The 14,786-nt window shown below is 57.4% G+C and overlaps 1 protein-coding gene across 4 annotated transcripts in view; it reads right to left on the reverse strand.

Annotated features, from left to right (window-relative positions):
• SHANK1 (SH3 and multiple ankyrin repeat domains 1) overlaps window positions 1-14,786 on the reverse strand; it is a 61,443-nt gene that overhangs the window by 24,646 nt on the left and 22,011 nt on the right. For 2 of the 4 annotated variants that reach the window (XM_034944348.3, XM_055103376.2), the window contains exons 13-22: window positions 14,090-14,203; window positions 13,836-13,911; window positions 13,343-13,369; window positions 5,392-5,474; window positions 5,039-5,163; window positions 4,108-4,243; window positions 3,767-3,847; window positions 3,202-3,225; window positions 2,929-2,997; window positions 2,423-2,541 (exon numbers count right to left, since the gene is read on the reverse strand). In XM_034944348.3, the coding sequence (XP_034800239.2) occupies window positions 2,423-2,541; window positions 2,929-2,997; window positions 3,202-3,225; window positions 3,767-3,847; window positions 4,108-4,243; window positions 5,039-5,163; window positions 5,392-5,474; window positions 13,343-13,369; window positions 13,836-13,911; window positions 14,090-14,203 (854 nt within the window). The remainder of the gene's footprint in view (window positions 1-2,422; window positions 2,542-2,928; window positions 2,998-3,201; window positions 3,226-3,766; window positions 3,848-4,107; window positions 4,244-5,038; window positions 5,164-5,391; window positions 5,475-13,342; window positions 13,370-13,835; window positions 13,912-14,089; window positions 14,204-14,786) is intronic. The other 2 variants (XM_034944351.3, XM_034944350.3) reach the window with 2 other exon arrangements.

Consider the following 14,786-nt stretch of genomic DNA (forward strand, 5'->3'; position numbering starts at 1 on the left):
GGGCTTCTAATAAATTTCAGCGAGTAGGCAAATTCGCAGACACAGAATCTGGGAATCATGAGGGCCAACTGTGTCAACAGCGCAGATGTTAGAAACCATGACGGACAGGAAGAGGTCTTGGACTTTGGTTCTGTCTTGATGAGAGACACACTTGAAGAAAGGTCTCAGGCAAGTGAATGCAAATCTCTAAGACTGTTTCATCCTCTGTAAAATGGGAATGTGCATGCTCTGTCTTTCTTTCTGTTTCTGTACCGCCCTTTCCTTCTTAAAGCTGGTTGTGAAGAAGTTTGTTGAGGAATTATGAGAAGTTTGCTGCAGGGCAGGTGAGGATAGAAGAAGATCACAGGAGGAGGAAACAGGGTCAAAAAAGGTAAGAGCCCAGGGGAGGTAGATTTGGACTCCATATAAGGAAGAAGGTTTTTGTTTTTTGAGACAGAGTTTCGCTTTTGTCGCCCAGGCTGGAGTGCAATGGTGCGATCTCGGCTTACTGCAACCCCCGCCTCGCGGGTTCAAGCGATTCTCTCGCCTCAGCCTCCTGAGTAGCTGGGATTACAGGCACATGCCACCACATCCGGCCAATTTTTGTATTTTTAGTAGAGATGGGGTTTCTCCACGTTGGTCAGGCTGGTCTCGAACTCCTGACCTCAGGTGATCAGCCCACTTCAGCCTCCCAAAGTGCTAGGATTACAGGCGTGAGCCACCAAGCCCAGCCTCCTACTCTTGATTTTTATAAAAGTACGAGCCCCTCCAGAGCATGAGGGATTGTGGATAGACTTCAGGGGCCTGTGCACTTGTACAGGAAAAAAAAATCCTATGTCTTCATTTTCATCATCCTCCAACAAAAACTCAACCTTTCCTCACTTAAATATGTAAGCAGCAAACCATGCTAGTTTCAGCAAGACCCATGCCTGTATCCCCAGTAGGAATCACAGATATTTCCATATCCCATCACAGTGGTGCAGATTTCCCAAAATAGTGTTTATGCTCCTCGTGATTTTGAAATTAGAGTTGTTAAAATCCACCGCCAATGTCTAACATGTTGACAAAAAAAGATGATATTATGATATCACAAATTTTGCTTTTGAAAAATATTTTGAGAAACTACATTTTAGTGTAACTGGCCTCTTTTGTTATTTCATGTTATGCATTTATAAGCATTATTCTGAGAAGGACCACGGCAGCCTGCCAAAGAGATCCATGACCCCCTAAAAGCCAAAGGACCCAGTTTTAGAGTAAATGGACCCCTGACCACTACGTGGTGGATGCAGCCAGAGGATGGGGACTGGGCAGAGAAGAAGGAAGCGGGAAGGGAGGAGCAAGGCAGAGCGTGGCCTCTGGAGGAGACAGTTGGAGGGTAAGGGGTGGCACTGGCAAGCCTAGTGGGGGATGTGTTGGAGGGAAGGCACACAGCCCAGTGGAGTAGGGGCAACATCCAGGAAGGGAGCAGCAGGACCCTACCAGGATAGCCAGGGCTGTGGCAGGACCATGGGTTCAGAGGGCTGCCTGCCTGGGTTAAAATCCCCCCTCCTTCCTTGAGCCTCAGTTTCCCCCTCTGTAAATGGGCTAACAACCTCGTGTACCTCCCAGGATGAATCTAAGGAATGAATGAGATAATCCATATAAAATTTGGTGTCTGGCTGGTGGCTCATGCCTGTAATCCCGGCACTTTGGAGGGCTGAGGCGGGCAGATCACTGGAGGCCAGGAGTTTGAGACCAGCCTGGCCATGACGGCAAAACCCTGTCTCTATTAAAAATACAAAAATTAGCCAGGCATGGTGGCACACACCTGTAATCCCAGCTACTCAGGAGGCTGAGGCAGGAGAATCGCTCGAACCGTGGGGGGGGCAGAGGTTGCAGTGAGCCAAGCTTGCCCTGCTGCACTCCAGCCTGGGCGACAGAGTGAGACTCAGTCTCAAAATAAATAAATAAATAAAAATTAAAAAATAAAATAAAATGCAGTGTCCCCCAAATTATCAACACCCCCTACAGGTTGGCCTCTGGTTGTGGGGAGAGGCAGACAGAGTGGCAACAGACATGACCATTCATATTTTAATAAGTACTACGTGTTGGGTATCTATTATTATGCCGGGGAATCTCCATCCATGACATCATTTTGCCTTCCCTGAGACCCTTAAGATGGGACGCAGAGGGACAGAAAGAGGCAGGGCAAGAGCGCAAGTATAATAGCAGGGGTGGAAAGTGGAGAGAGAAGAGGACAGAGATGGGATTTGAGGGAAAGGGGATAAGGAGGAAACGAGGTCTCCAAAGTTGGGAGAAAGGAGGAAACCCTAGGATGCATGTCGCCCCTCCAGGACCAGCCTAAAGCACAGAGGCATCAGGAGGGTTTTGGAAAGAGAAAGGCTCCAGGTTGGTGTGTGAACCGCCTCCCCCCGGCAGTTCCTCCCCACACCAGGCCGCCTACCTCAGTGGCAAAGAAACCTTTGGGTCGGTGTTTGCCCAGGGACGCGAGGCCACCGGGACCAGGGCTCTCGCTTGCACTGATGGTCTGTTGAGCTGCGGCCAGGATTTCGTCCAGTTTGTCTAGGGGGAGATGAACGAACAGAGGTGGGAAGACAATGAAATGAAGTTTGCTTTGACCCGGGCCGCAAAGACCAGAGCTGCCGCCTGCGGTTCATCCAGCACCTGGATCAACCAGGAAAGGGCAGCCCTGCCTGGGTCCAGGTGGACGGGCAGTCCCGCTTGGAGACACAATCTCCCAGCCCAGTGGGCAGCACCCAGGGTGGGAAGGGGTGCGGGCAGGGAACGGGCAGCCGTCGGGAGAGGGCGGGCGGAGGGAGGGGAGGTGGGATCGCAGCCTCTCTGCGGCAGGAAGGTGAGGGGCGCCGTGGGGTTCATGGTGGGACAGGGATGCAGCGGATGCCGGGGCTGGGGCCCGGCATCCCGAGGAGCAGGGCTGGGCCGTCTTACTGAGAGCCATCTGATACACGGTCCGCTTTTTCTCCATGCTGGGCACCGGCGCCGGCTGCTGCTCGTACTCTGTGGGCAAAGAACACGGATGAAGCCCAGGGAGCCCCCGGGGGCGGGGCGGAGCGGGCTCGGCCTGTGGGCGTGGCCAGCAGGTGCGGGCCAGTGGGCGTGGCGGGCGCGAGAGGGGCAGTGACGGGCCGGGGTCGGGGAGGGGCGAGTCCGCCGGCGGGGTCGGGAGACGGGGGCCCTCCCGCCAGTCCTGTGCCCACTCACCACTCTTCTTCTTCCAGGGGGAGACTAGCCCGGGGGAGAGGCAGTAGAGGAGCCAAGAGTTAGGACGTCAGGGGAAGGTGAGGGGCCCCCTATCTGGAAGCCCGCCTCCCTCGGGGCCCCGGGGTGGGGGCGGTCAGCTGTCCGACCAGCCCCCTGTCAGGGGAAATGGGACCCCCAGGTCCACTCGGCCTTGTCTGGAGGGAGGGGCTCGCTTTCCTCTGTTATTGGGGGTTGGGGGGAGCTGGTGGAGGGAGAGATGTTGAATGGGGCTTGGGGGTGAGGTGGGACAGAAGGAAGGAGACAGAGAGACCCGCAGAGAGGGTACATACAGACCCTGAGAGAGACCCCAACAGAGAAACAGATACAAGAGCACAGAGGAAAGTCGTCTCTCAGACACCCCTTCCCAGAGACACACACACACAGGCCAGAGTCCGACCCATGTACTGGGGACAGGATGAGGACAAGGACCCCTGGTCACTAACAACACTAACGAACTCAAGGGATGGTCCAGCCCTCCTTCCCCTCTCCCCCCGGCCCCCTGGCCTCAGCAGCCCCACAGGCTCACCCATCTCCTCCAGCTCTGAGGTCATAGATTTGGAACGCAGGGAGATGGTTGGGGGCGGCAGCCGCTTGGCCTGCTGGGGTGCTGAAAAGGTGATGAGGGGAGGCATCAGTATCATGGGGGAGATGCCCCCACCACCCTCTACCACCACAGGGCTCCCAGGGCTCAGAGAATAGCCATTGCCAGCGTGCGGAGCCCTCCCTGCCTCAGTTTCTCCCCACAAGGGTCATGGAGAAGCAGTGCTAGGGAAGGGAAGGCCTTGGGCAGCAGCAACCAGCCCCGGGGCTCCCACAGGGCTGAGCCTGGTGGCAGTGGGGTGGCTGCGAGAGTGGCCGCAGGAGCACCTTTCTTGTGCACTGCCTCATCCATGTCCGGGTGCCTGGTGACCATCACCACCTTCACCATCAGCGTGTTGCCCCCTTGGCGGATCATGTTCACCACCTGTCGGTGGCCGACCTTCACCACATTCTGCCCGTTCACCTGTGGCACAGACACCCCCAGATCACACAGAGTAGACGAGGGGAGGGGTGCTTGCAGCTTCAGAGACCCCAAGGAGGATGCCTCCTGCGCTGCCCTGTCCATGGCCCTCTGGGCTATGTTCCTCTCCCTCCGACCCTTCATACCACCGCCTCCCTGGGCAAGACCCCTTTCCCACCCTCCCTGGCCCCAGGGTTGGGGAAGAGGCTCAGCCTACCCTATTCACTTCCCCCTCCCTCCTTGTCCCCAGTATTTATTTATTATTTATTTATTTATTTACTTTTATTTTTAAAAGACAGGGTCTCTCTCTGTCACCCAGGTTGGGGTGCAGTGGCCCAATCATGGCTCACTGCACACTCGACTTCCTGGGCTCAAGCAATTCTCCCACCTCAGCCTCCTGAATAGCTGGGACCTCAGGCACACAGCACCGGCTAATTTTTTTTTAAGAGACAGGATCTTGCTATGTTGCCCAGGCTGGTCTCAAACTCTTGAGTTCAAGCAATCCACCTGCTTCAGCCTCCCAAAGCACTGGGATCACAGGCGTGAGCTGCTGTGCCTGGCCATCCCCTGGTATTGTGTATGTGTTGGGGACAGCTCTGTGTCACTCTTTTGAGATGCCTCAGAGGCCTTTAGATGGAATCGCTGGGGAAAGCAGAGGCTGGCTGGGGGGTGGGCAGGGGGCTGGGAATCCTGGTGCCAAAGGAGAATAAAACTGGGCAGCCAGATCCTGGTGTGAATCATGAGGGGGTCTGGGAACTTGTCACAGGGTCCCAGGGAAGAGAGGGGGCCTGGACTGACCTCGATGAGGAAGTCTCCCATTCGCAGTCCAGCTCGCCATGCCACGCCACCCTCGTCCACCGACTCCAGGTACTGCAGCGCCGGGAAGGCCGGGGTGGGGGTGAACTCCTCGATGGGGGTCTGCGCTGCAGACAGGGAGGAGCCGGCGGGGTCGGAGGGGAGGGGGTGGAGAGGCCGAGCAGGGGATGGGGCTCAGACCCAAGTCACGGAGGCCTCACCGCAGCTGAGGGACCAGCACCCCGGGGTGGGGTGGTGGGCGGGCTGGGGTCCCTTCCCCTTTCCAGCCCCCATTTCCAGCCCTGCTTCTGGGGTCACAGAGCCCTTCTCCCATCCCCTCCCCGTCTGGCACTCACCCTTGGCCCCCCGGAGCACGAACCCAAACCCCTCACTGTCCTTCTTCTGCAGCAAGACTGTCTTCTCCTTAATGATGTAATCGCTGGCAGGGAGGCAGGAGAAATGGGGGGGTGGTGGGGGGAGTGGAGAAGACATCATGAGACACAGAGGCTGTCCCCCACCCGGCAACCCAGACCCAAACCTCTGCTCCAGGGCCATTAATTGCATCTCCTAGGATCTCTGTCACCCACTCTGTGTGTGTATGCTAGCAGCAGCCCTGATGGGCTTCCCCCTCAGAGCCGGCATGCTCTCTCTCTCACTCCCTCTCTCCTCATTCATCCATCCATGCATCCATCCACCCATCCATTCAGCACCAGGCACAGTGGGGAGGATGGGGAGAAGAGCTTCCAGATTACCAGACAGCCAGGCTTGGGTCCCTGCTAGTCACTTCCTGCCTATGACCTTGAGCCCACAACTTTAACCTTTTGTGCCTCAGTTCCCTCATCTATAATGGGGGGCTATCACAGATCCTACCTGATGGGGTTGCAGTGGGAATCCAGTGGGGGTAATACACATTTAGTATTTCGCACAGTGCCTGGCACATAGTAGGTGCTCAATATGATCTGCTCGATGTCCTTAGGTCAGAGTGTTAAGTCAAGAGGACTCATGTACTTTGATGATACCCTTCAAAATTCCTTTATACATATGTCACCTCCCAAGAACCCCACACAGGGTAAAATTGCTAATTCTGCACTGCCCAATATGGTGGCCACTAGGTGCACGTGGCTGTTTTTATGAAAGCTAATCAAAATCAAATGGAAAAATTCAATTCCTCAGTCACAGTGGCCATATTTCCAAGTGTGCAGAAGCTGCACATGGCTGGTGGCCACCACATTGGACAGTACAGATATAGAACATTTCCATTGCTGCAAAGCTCCCCGTGGACAGCACTGTCTTCTGTATTCCCTGGTGCATCTCAAATGGAGCTACTGCATGCAGTCAGCATATTCTATTATAGTAAAATGCAAAGCACCCATGAATATGGGTGGTAGTTTCCAGTAAAGCCATCAAATGCCACCAGCACATTTGGGTAAGGCTCACGTACCCAGGAAATGTCAATGAAACTCAGATACAGTTCATGGATCTCAACGCTCACTCAAACAGCCCCAAACTCCTGACATGACCACTGTACACCTCAGGAATATACATCCATTCCATTCCCAGGGGATCCGACACCCCAGTCTACAGCAGGAATACTCAGACACCCTGGCTGCAACCCCACTGCCTTCAGAATACCCAAGAACACCCAGGAGTCACTGGAACGCGTGCTCTGCTGTGCTGAGCTTCCTTCAGCACTGTCTAAAGCCTGTCCCAGGGCACACTTGTAGCACCTCCCCCCCTCACAATCCCAGTGTATTCCAATAATACCCAGATCCGAGTAACATCCATGTGGCCCTAATACACTCCAATCATAGCCAAGCATGCTCCCCAATTACCTGCCCCCACAAATTCAGCAAAACAGCCCTCCTCGAATACTCCAGTATGTTTCGGCAACCCCCACACATCCCAGTATGTTCCAATAATAACTCCCCCTCACTCGGATCTCAGTGTATTCCCATAACACGCCCTCTGAACACATACATCCCAGCAAATGCCAATAATACTTACTGTGCTCCACTGTATTTAGGTACCACCCCCACAAGCACCCCTGTATGCTCCCAGGACCCCCATGGCTCCCCTTGTAAAAATCCATACATTTGCACCATGGCGACAGGGTTCTGGATGTGCACATGTCCTCCCTTCCTGCTGCCACCCTCCTTGTGGCACCTCAGTGCACCTAACACCACGCATGTTCACATGTACATACTCCAGCAACAGTCCTCGCTCAAAGTTCATCACAGTCCAGTAAACTCATCCACACCATACCCGCCATGTCTTCCTCCCCTGGATAGAGAGGTGTTGGCAGAGAAGGAGGGAAGGGGCTGAAAGGGGTGAATGAGGGTAGGAAAAGGGAGAGGGGAAGGGAGGAAAGGGGCCGAGAAGGCCGGAACAGCGAGTGGACGGGGAAACTGGACACAGAAATTGGCTCAGAGGTCAGAGCTGCCTGTTTCTAACCATGCATTCTGTAATGTCCCCATTCTCACCTTCTTACTCCTCCTCCTGTATCTCTTCCAGGTCTCCAAGGCCCCCCAGCAGCCAGCAGCACCCTTCCTCACTGGAGGCAACCTCACTTTCTTTCACTCATGCCACAAACCCCTCCCTTCCTTCATCTTTCTCCCTCCCCTCTGGAATCTCTCTTGCCCCCTCATCAGCCTCACACCCCATACAAAAGCCTTCCCCAAATGTCAGCCAATATAGTCAATAAAACTCCCATATCAATATGCCAAGAAGGAGCACTTGCCATTGGCTGGGCAGTATCTGAAGCCCTTCACAGATAGATCATTAAATTGTCTTCTCATAACCAGCCTCTGGGGCAGGGATAAGTACCAGTTCTACTTTATCTATGTATTTATTCATATTTTTTGAGACAGAATTTCACTCTCTTGCCCAGGCTGGAGTGCAGTGGCACAATTATAGCTCGCTGCAGCCTCAAACTCCCGAGCTCAAAGGATCTTCCAACTTCAGCCTCCTAAGTACCTAGGACTACAGGTGCTTGCCACCATGGCCAGCTAATTAAAAAAATCTTTTTTTTTTTTGGTAGAGATGGGGGTCTCACTATCTTTCCCACGCTGGTCGTGAACTCCTAGACTTAAGCAGTCCTCCCACCTCAGCCTCCCAAAGTGTTGGGATTACAGGCATGAGTTGCCACACCCAGCCCTAGTTTCACTTTATAGGTGAGGAAACAGAGGCACAGAAAAGTTAAGTAACTTGTACAAGGTCACACAGTGAGTATCACTCTTCAACAATACCCAAGAGAATACTCAGGTAACTGCAGTGGTAATACCCTCCACTCCACAGCACCGAAATACCTTGAGCACGTATATCCATCTGCTCGGAATCCACCCTGAGCTCGGCCCTGCAGCACCTGGAGTTCATCCCAGGGTGTGGCAGTAACACCATGACAATGAGGAACACTTATCGAATTATTACTGAATGCCAGCCATGATTCCAAGCACTTTGCATTTATATATTTCCATTTATGTATTCAGTTAGTCCTCACAACAACCCAGGGAAGGGTTGACTGTTATTCTTCCCATTTTATAAATGGGGAAACCGAGGCACAGAGAAATAACTTGCTCAAGATGACACCAGCTAGAAAAATGTCAAAGCCAAGATTTGAATTCACCAGAGATAAATATATATATATATATATATATATATATATACACACACACACACACACACACACACACCAGTGGTGATCTGAGGCAGGGAGGGGGGTCCAACCACATCCAGACCCACCCTGTTCCTGCTTCTCAACCACCCCCTATCCTACACATGCTCCATTCCCCTCTCTGCTCCATGACTCCCTCACCCAATCCCCAGCTAGGACACACGTGGTGTTGCCCTCATCCCACCACAGTCTCCTTGAACTTCCCAACTGCTCTCTTGCTCCCACAGCTCCATGTACCTCTAAACTCCCTCTCCCCAACTCCTGTGTACCCCTCCTCTCTGCACCTCACTCCCTACTCCTCCATGCCATGTTGAGGTTCCACATCGCCCTAACCCACCCCCCTCATCCCTGACTCCCACAAGCCCTCCTCACACCCTATGGAGCCATCCCCCCATTTCCCGTGTCCCCTGACACACCCTACCCCCCTTTCCCCCTAAACATCCTCCTCAGACCTCTGTAGCCTCCTCACCCTTGTCCTGCCACCTCTCCCTCATCCTTTGGCCTCACCCTTCCCACACCCTCCTGCACCTCCGTAAGTAATCTCACTGGCTCCCCTAAAGTACCTCTGGTCCCTTTCATACTTCCTGGGTACCCTCTTTTGCATCCGTGGAAACCTCCACCTATTTCTGCCCCCTCGACTCACTTCACCACATGCCCTCCCGCCTGCGTTTACTGGCAGCTGCGTTTCATTTACATTCCCTGCGTCCTCTTGGTATTCTCCCCCTACTGCCCAAATCCCCACCCCCAAATACCCCCCCAACATTCCCTGAATTCCCTCCCCACCCCATTTCTCTGCTCCGAACCCTCGGTGCTCCAGCCTCCACCCCTCCCCCACTTCAGTATCCCCACTCTCCCCTGTTCCATTCTCAACCCTGCACCTCCTACCCAGACCCCTCTAGTCCCTCCCCCTTGCCCCCCATCTTGGCTGCCCCTGCAGCACCCCATTCAGGCTCCCTCTGGCTGACTACCTGCCCTGCAGGAGCTCACACAATGCTTTTCCCCAGGCCATCCCTAAGCGACCCTGAGCGGCCTCCGGAGCTCAGCAGCCAGCTCTTGTTCACTGGATCCCACACACAGGGGCACTGCAGCGGCCTGCACTCCCCTCCCCACCCCAACGTCCCTCTCACACACCCAGGGTCCGCCAGCCCAGAGCCTGCTGCTGTGCACGGCGCACCCCCAACCCCGCACTCAGCCCCTTCCCACGTACCCGTGTCCATGACCTGCCCAGAGGCCCCCACACAGGGACGCCAGCCCCCCTCCCCATGCTGAGAAGTGGCACACACAAGCGGATGCGGCTCCCCATGCAGCTCAGCCGGGGCTCAGCACACGTGCCCCACATGGGCAGAGGGCAGAGCCAGTGACTCAAGTACTCCTGACATGCACAGACCCCCGGGGGCAAGGGGGCAGGGGGGAGGAGCACATGGGGACAGAGACACAGGATGGACCCTTGAAGTAGGGACCTGTGGGGGAGGGGTAGGCCAGGCCCAGGAGGGTGGGTGTTGGGAAGCACAGCCGCAGTCCCTGGGACAGACCCACTCCAGCACACACCACACACACACACACACACACACGCACGCACGCACACACACACACACACAGTCCCAGACAGCCTCGCTGTCGCTCCAAGTCATACAGAGACAGACGCTGTCACACAGGGACACACAGATGGACACAGTTGGGGGGTGGGCTGGGAGCCCACCATCTCTCCATTTCTCTCTCTCACTCACACACACACGCACACACCCGCACGCGGCTGCAGGCAGTCACACACACGCATATCGACACAGCCACACTGACACACGCACCGTCGCACAGTGACACGCAGCGGAAAAAGAGGAGGGGAGGGGAAGCCGGGGGCGGGATGCGTGTGTGATGGAGGGGGGATGACTGTGAATGGGAGAAAGGGGTATGAATGGGGGGACTTGCCAACACCGTGAAGAGGTGTGGGGATGTGGGGATCAGAGGGACAGGGGCCTGGGATGTAGGCGGATGCGGGTAAGCCACGGTGGCTCCCCACAGGGAGGGCTCCGGGGAATGGGGGCGCTAAGGGGCGGCAGAAAGGCGAGTGGGCTCCAAATCCTGGAGGGGGTCGGTTTAGGGGGCCTGCTGGGAGGAAGGTCTTGGGGGAAGAGCAGAGGGGGGCCTGGAAGGGCCTGTGAGGGGGTGGAGGAAAAGATTCCCAGGGCTGACGAGTGCGTATTAGGGGGGAGGGTCGGGGAGAGGATTCCAGGGAGGAAGATGGAGAGGAGAAGGGTTGAGACCAGGGGCCCGAAAGGGATTTCGGGCTGAGAGAAGGTTAGGGAAGAGGAGCGGAGGGGAAGGGGCGGGTTGGGGGAAGGGGAAAGGCCCTGGGGCTGGGGTTTAGCGGCGGGGGAGGGTCGCCACCGCGGGCCGGGGCCTGCCGGCCGGCCCGCAAAGCAGGAGGCGGCGCGCTCCGTTACCTGTAGATGTACCAGACGCTGCGCCGCCGGGGCCCCAGGGCTGGCCAGCTGGAGGACAGCGCGGGGGGCGGCTGCGGCAGGGAGCTCCCACCGGGGCCGCCCCCGAGACCCCCGCCGCCGACCGCAGACAAAGCCATCGCCGCCGCGGCCCCAGCCCCGGCCCAGGTCCCGGTGCCGGCCGCCCCCGCCGCCGCCGCCGCCGCCGCGTCCCCGTACCCGCTCGGCCGAACCCCCGTGTCCGGGCCCCCAGGCCCCGCCTCATGCTGACCCGCGCCGGGAGGGGGGAGGGGGAGGGGGCGCGCACCCCCTCCCGCGGGAGGGAGGGCAGGGCCGGGGGCTCACATGCCGGGGGGCGCGGGGGCGCGGGGCGCGGGGTCGGGCCGCGGCGGTAGCGCGAGGACCGCGGACGGCGCCGGCTTCAGCACCGCGGACAGCTCCGGAGGCGGGCGGCGGGCGCGAGGCTTAACCCCTTGGCGTCCTGCGCCGGGCGGCGGAGGGGGCCGGGCAGGGGGGAGGGGGCCGGGAGGGGAACGCGGGGGCCCCCTTGGCGGGAGAAGGGGGAGGGGCGAGGCTTGGAGGGGGGAGGAGAAGGGGAGGCACTTCCGGTCTGAGCCCCCCCTTAATCCCCCTCCCCCCTCCAGAGCCCTCCCGCGCAGGTGCAGAGCGAGAGAGCGCGGGGAGAGGGAGGCACAACATCACACAAGATGCCTCGCAGCCGCGTGCACGGACGCGCGGACGGAGCCCCGCTTCCCCGGCAGGGACACCGCGGGTGAGAGAGGCCCCAGGCGGGGACACGCAGCCCACCACCACAGACCAACACGCAACGCACCTCGACACGGTCGGCAAGAAAGGCCAGGACATTCAGACTGGGCCCCAAGGCCATGAGCAACACCCCTCCCCCACCAGAGAAGCCCAGGCGGAGGGGCGAACACACCACCACAGCTCCCCGAGAGAGCGTGGACCCCGAGCCAGCGCGGGGAGGGGGCGGCACACGACAGGAGGGGAGACACACGGAAGGACCGTCCAGCTCCGGCAGGGAGGCTGGGGTTGGGCCCTGGCTGCAGGGCGCATCGCACAGCACAGGCCAGGCCAGCGCAGACAGGGTCCGGGAACAGCGGGGAGGCAGGAGGAGGGGAAGCTCAGACGCACCACACACACAGCAGCACGTGGGAGCCAGCGAGAGGCACGGAGGAGTAGGGGAGGAAGCCCATTGACAAGACAGAGTAGAAGGAGGAAGCTGAGGGTGACGGGGACCACCCGCCTTCAGCTGGTAGGACAAGTGACCCCCACAGACGGAGGCCAAGGAGAGACCCAGAGAGACACTGGTAGACAAGAAGCAGAGGCCGACATAGAAGCTCGGGGTGTGGGGGGGTGTACCCCAATACTCACCCGGTGCCCAGAGCCGGAGACGTGCCAGGCAAACACGCACAACGGTCAAGCGCCTCAGACACTCGGGGCGCAGGGTGGCACCCCAGCCCCACCCTCTCTCCCCATGTTGCCATTTCTCTGTCCCCCCCATCCCCGACCCATCCCCACTGGCCAGAACACAGACACGTAGGTTTGGACACATTTAATGGAAGGATGCTACGCACAAGGGGACCCTTCCCTGGATTGGGGGGAGCAGTGGAGGAGAGTGTCATATTTTAGACACCAAATTATGACCCTCCCTCCCCCACAGCCCTGTCCTTCTGGAGGCCCAAGCCCTGGAATCCTCCCCTCCTCTGCCCTTCCCTCCCCCAACATCCCAGGTCCTGAATCTCAGATCAATCAGACAGACGCACATGCATGCACACACGTTAATGTGCGAGTACACACGCACAGTGACATGCACAGAGAGGGACGGATGTGTGCAGAGACCCACCTGTCCATGTGTGTGAGCAGACTCACTGACATGCCCTGTGGTGCTTGCCCACAGATTCAGAGAAGCACAGATGTGCAGAGCCAGCCCCACAGTCATCATAGCCACAAAGGCACCAGTATATACAGAGCAGGGCAGACCCTCCAGCCCCGGGCATAGGTACAGGTACATCCAGGCCACACATGCACACAGATGCGTGTCATGCACACCTACAGAGACACACGTTCACACACCAAGAAACCTCAGCTCTGGTCGTGCACACACACGTTCACACGCCCCCCCAGGCACCCCGTCCTTCCCCTCCTGACCCCATCCCCTCCCTGCCCCTCGCCTCTCACCTCCCTGGGCCAATCCCATCCATTAAGCTTCCGAAGCAAGTCAGCCAGCAGCCAGGGAGGGGAAAGGTGTCAGTGCACCCCTCTCCTCACCCCAATCCCACCCAGCCCTGACTGCACCCTCCCCACACCGGTGCATGGGACACACACATTCCCGCTGCACATGACTGCACAGAGATGGGGCACATGAAGGAGACAAGGGCCTCCAGCCAGCCAGACATAAGAGCGCCCCGGCCCCCCCAGGCATCCCCCCCCTGCCCTGACCACCCCGTTGTCTCTGGCTACCCCAGAGCTGGGCAGTCTTAGTGGCTGCCGAAGATGGTTTGGGGTTGGGCTGTACTGTCTGAAGCTAATTCTGGCTTATCCCACCCCTGGATCAAACTTGAGAAGGAATAGATTAGAAAGGGGGCTTAGAGGTGATGGAAATATTTAAAGGTGTACATTGTGAAGGGAACTTGGGGTGAGGGGGGTTGCCCGAGGGTGTAAGGACATTTACCTTGGGGCATCAAAGCTGTCGTAGGAGCCCACGGTATAATGCCGGAAGAGTCTCTTTGCCTTGTCACTGCGGCTTTCTGCAGGGCGACAACAGACAACCTTGGACTCTTGTTTTGGAAACCACAAGCCCAGCCCTAGAGCTCCTGGCCCAAGTCTTCCCATCTACCTCCCAGTACCCCACCCCCATTAGGAAGGGAAAGGAGTGGACGTGGGAATCCTAGGGTCCATTGAACAGTGCTGGGGGTTCCGCATTACCTTGCTTGCTCTCCTGAGAGCGATTCGCCACTTCTTCCAGGCAGTCAGAGGGGAACCAGCCAACACGACCTTTGACCTGGCCTTCCCAGAAGCCTCCTTCCCCGATGCTAAGTACTGGATGGGGAACGGGGACATAGAGACATTTCTGTGTTTCTGTGCTGCCCCTCAACTGCCAACACACTCAACTTAGAGCATTCCCACAGTTACCAGCTCCTGGCCCAAGGCCATCCTTAATAAACATCTGAGGAAGGGGCGAGGAGCTTGGGGGAGACCCATATCATATCACTCTTGCATTCTAGTTTCTGGATCCAATAAGGATGACAGGCATTGGGGAAGACGACTGTGTTCCATAACATGGTCTTCCTAGGTTAGGGGCAGGTCCACAATTGGTCCTTGTCTCCCCTGGTAACTGGTCACAGCTCAGTTGTGTAATTCCCCTTCACCCTCCTAGGCTCTGTGGACTTAGATCACGGATGGGGCGACTAGCTCTACCTCACCCTCCCATCACTGTCCCTGCCACCTCCCAAAGTCTCCTTGCCACTTAATCTTTAGTCCTTTGTCCCCAGACCCCTGTCTCTGTCTCTCTTGGCCTCTCCTGGCTCTAGAAGGGAAAAGAGATTAGCATCACCTCTTTCCTTCTCTCCCTCTCCCCTAATGGAAGCTGCTTCCCCCTGCCCACCCTCCCAGGCCCCACCGC

This window comes from Pan paniscus, chromosome 20 (genome assembly GCF_029289425.2).
Source record: "Pan paniscus chromosome 20, NHGRI_mPanPan1-v2.0_pri, whole genome shotgun sequence".
Taxonomy (NCBI): domain Eukaryota; kingdom Metazoa; phylum Chordata; class Mammalia; order Primates; family Hominidae; genus Pan; species Pan paniscus.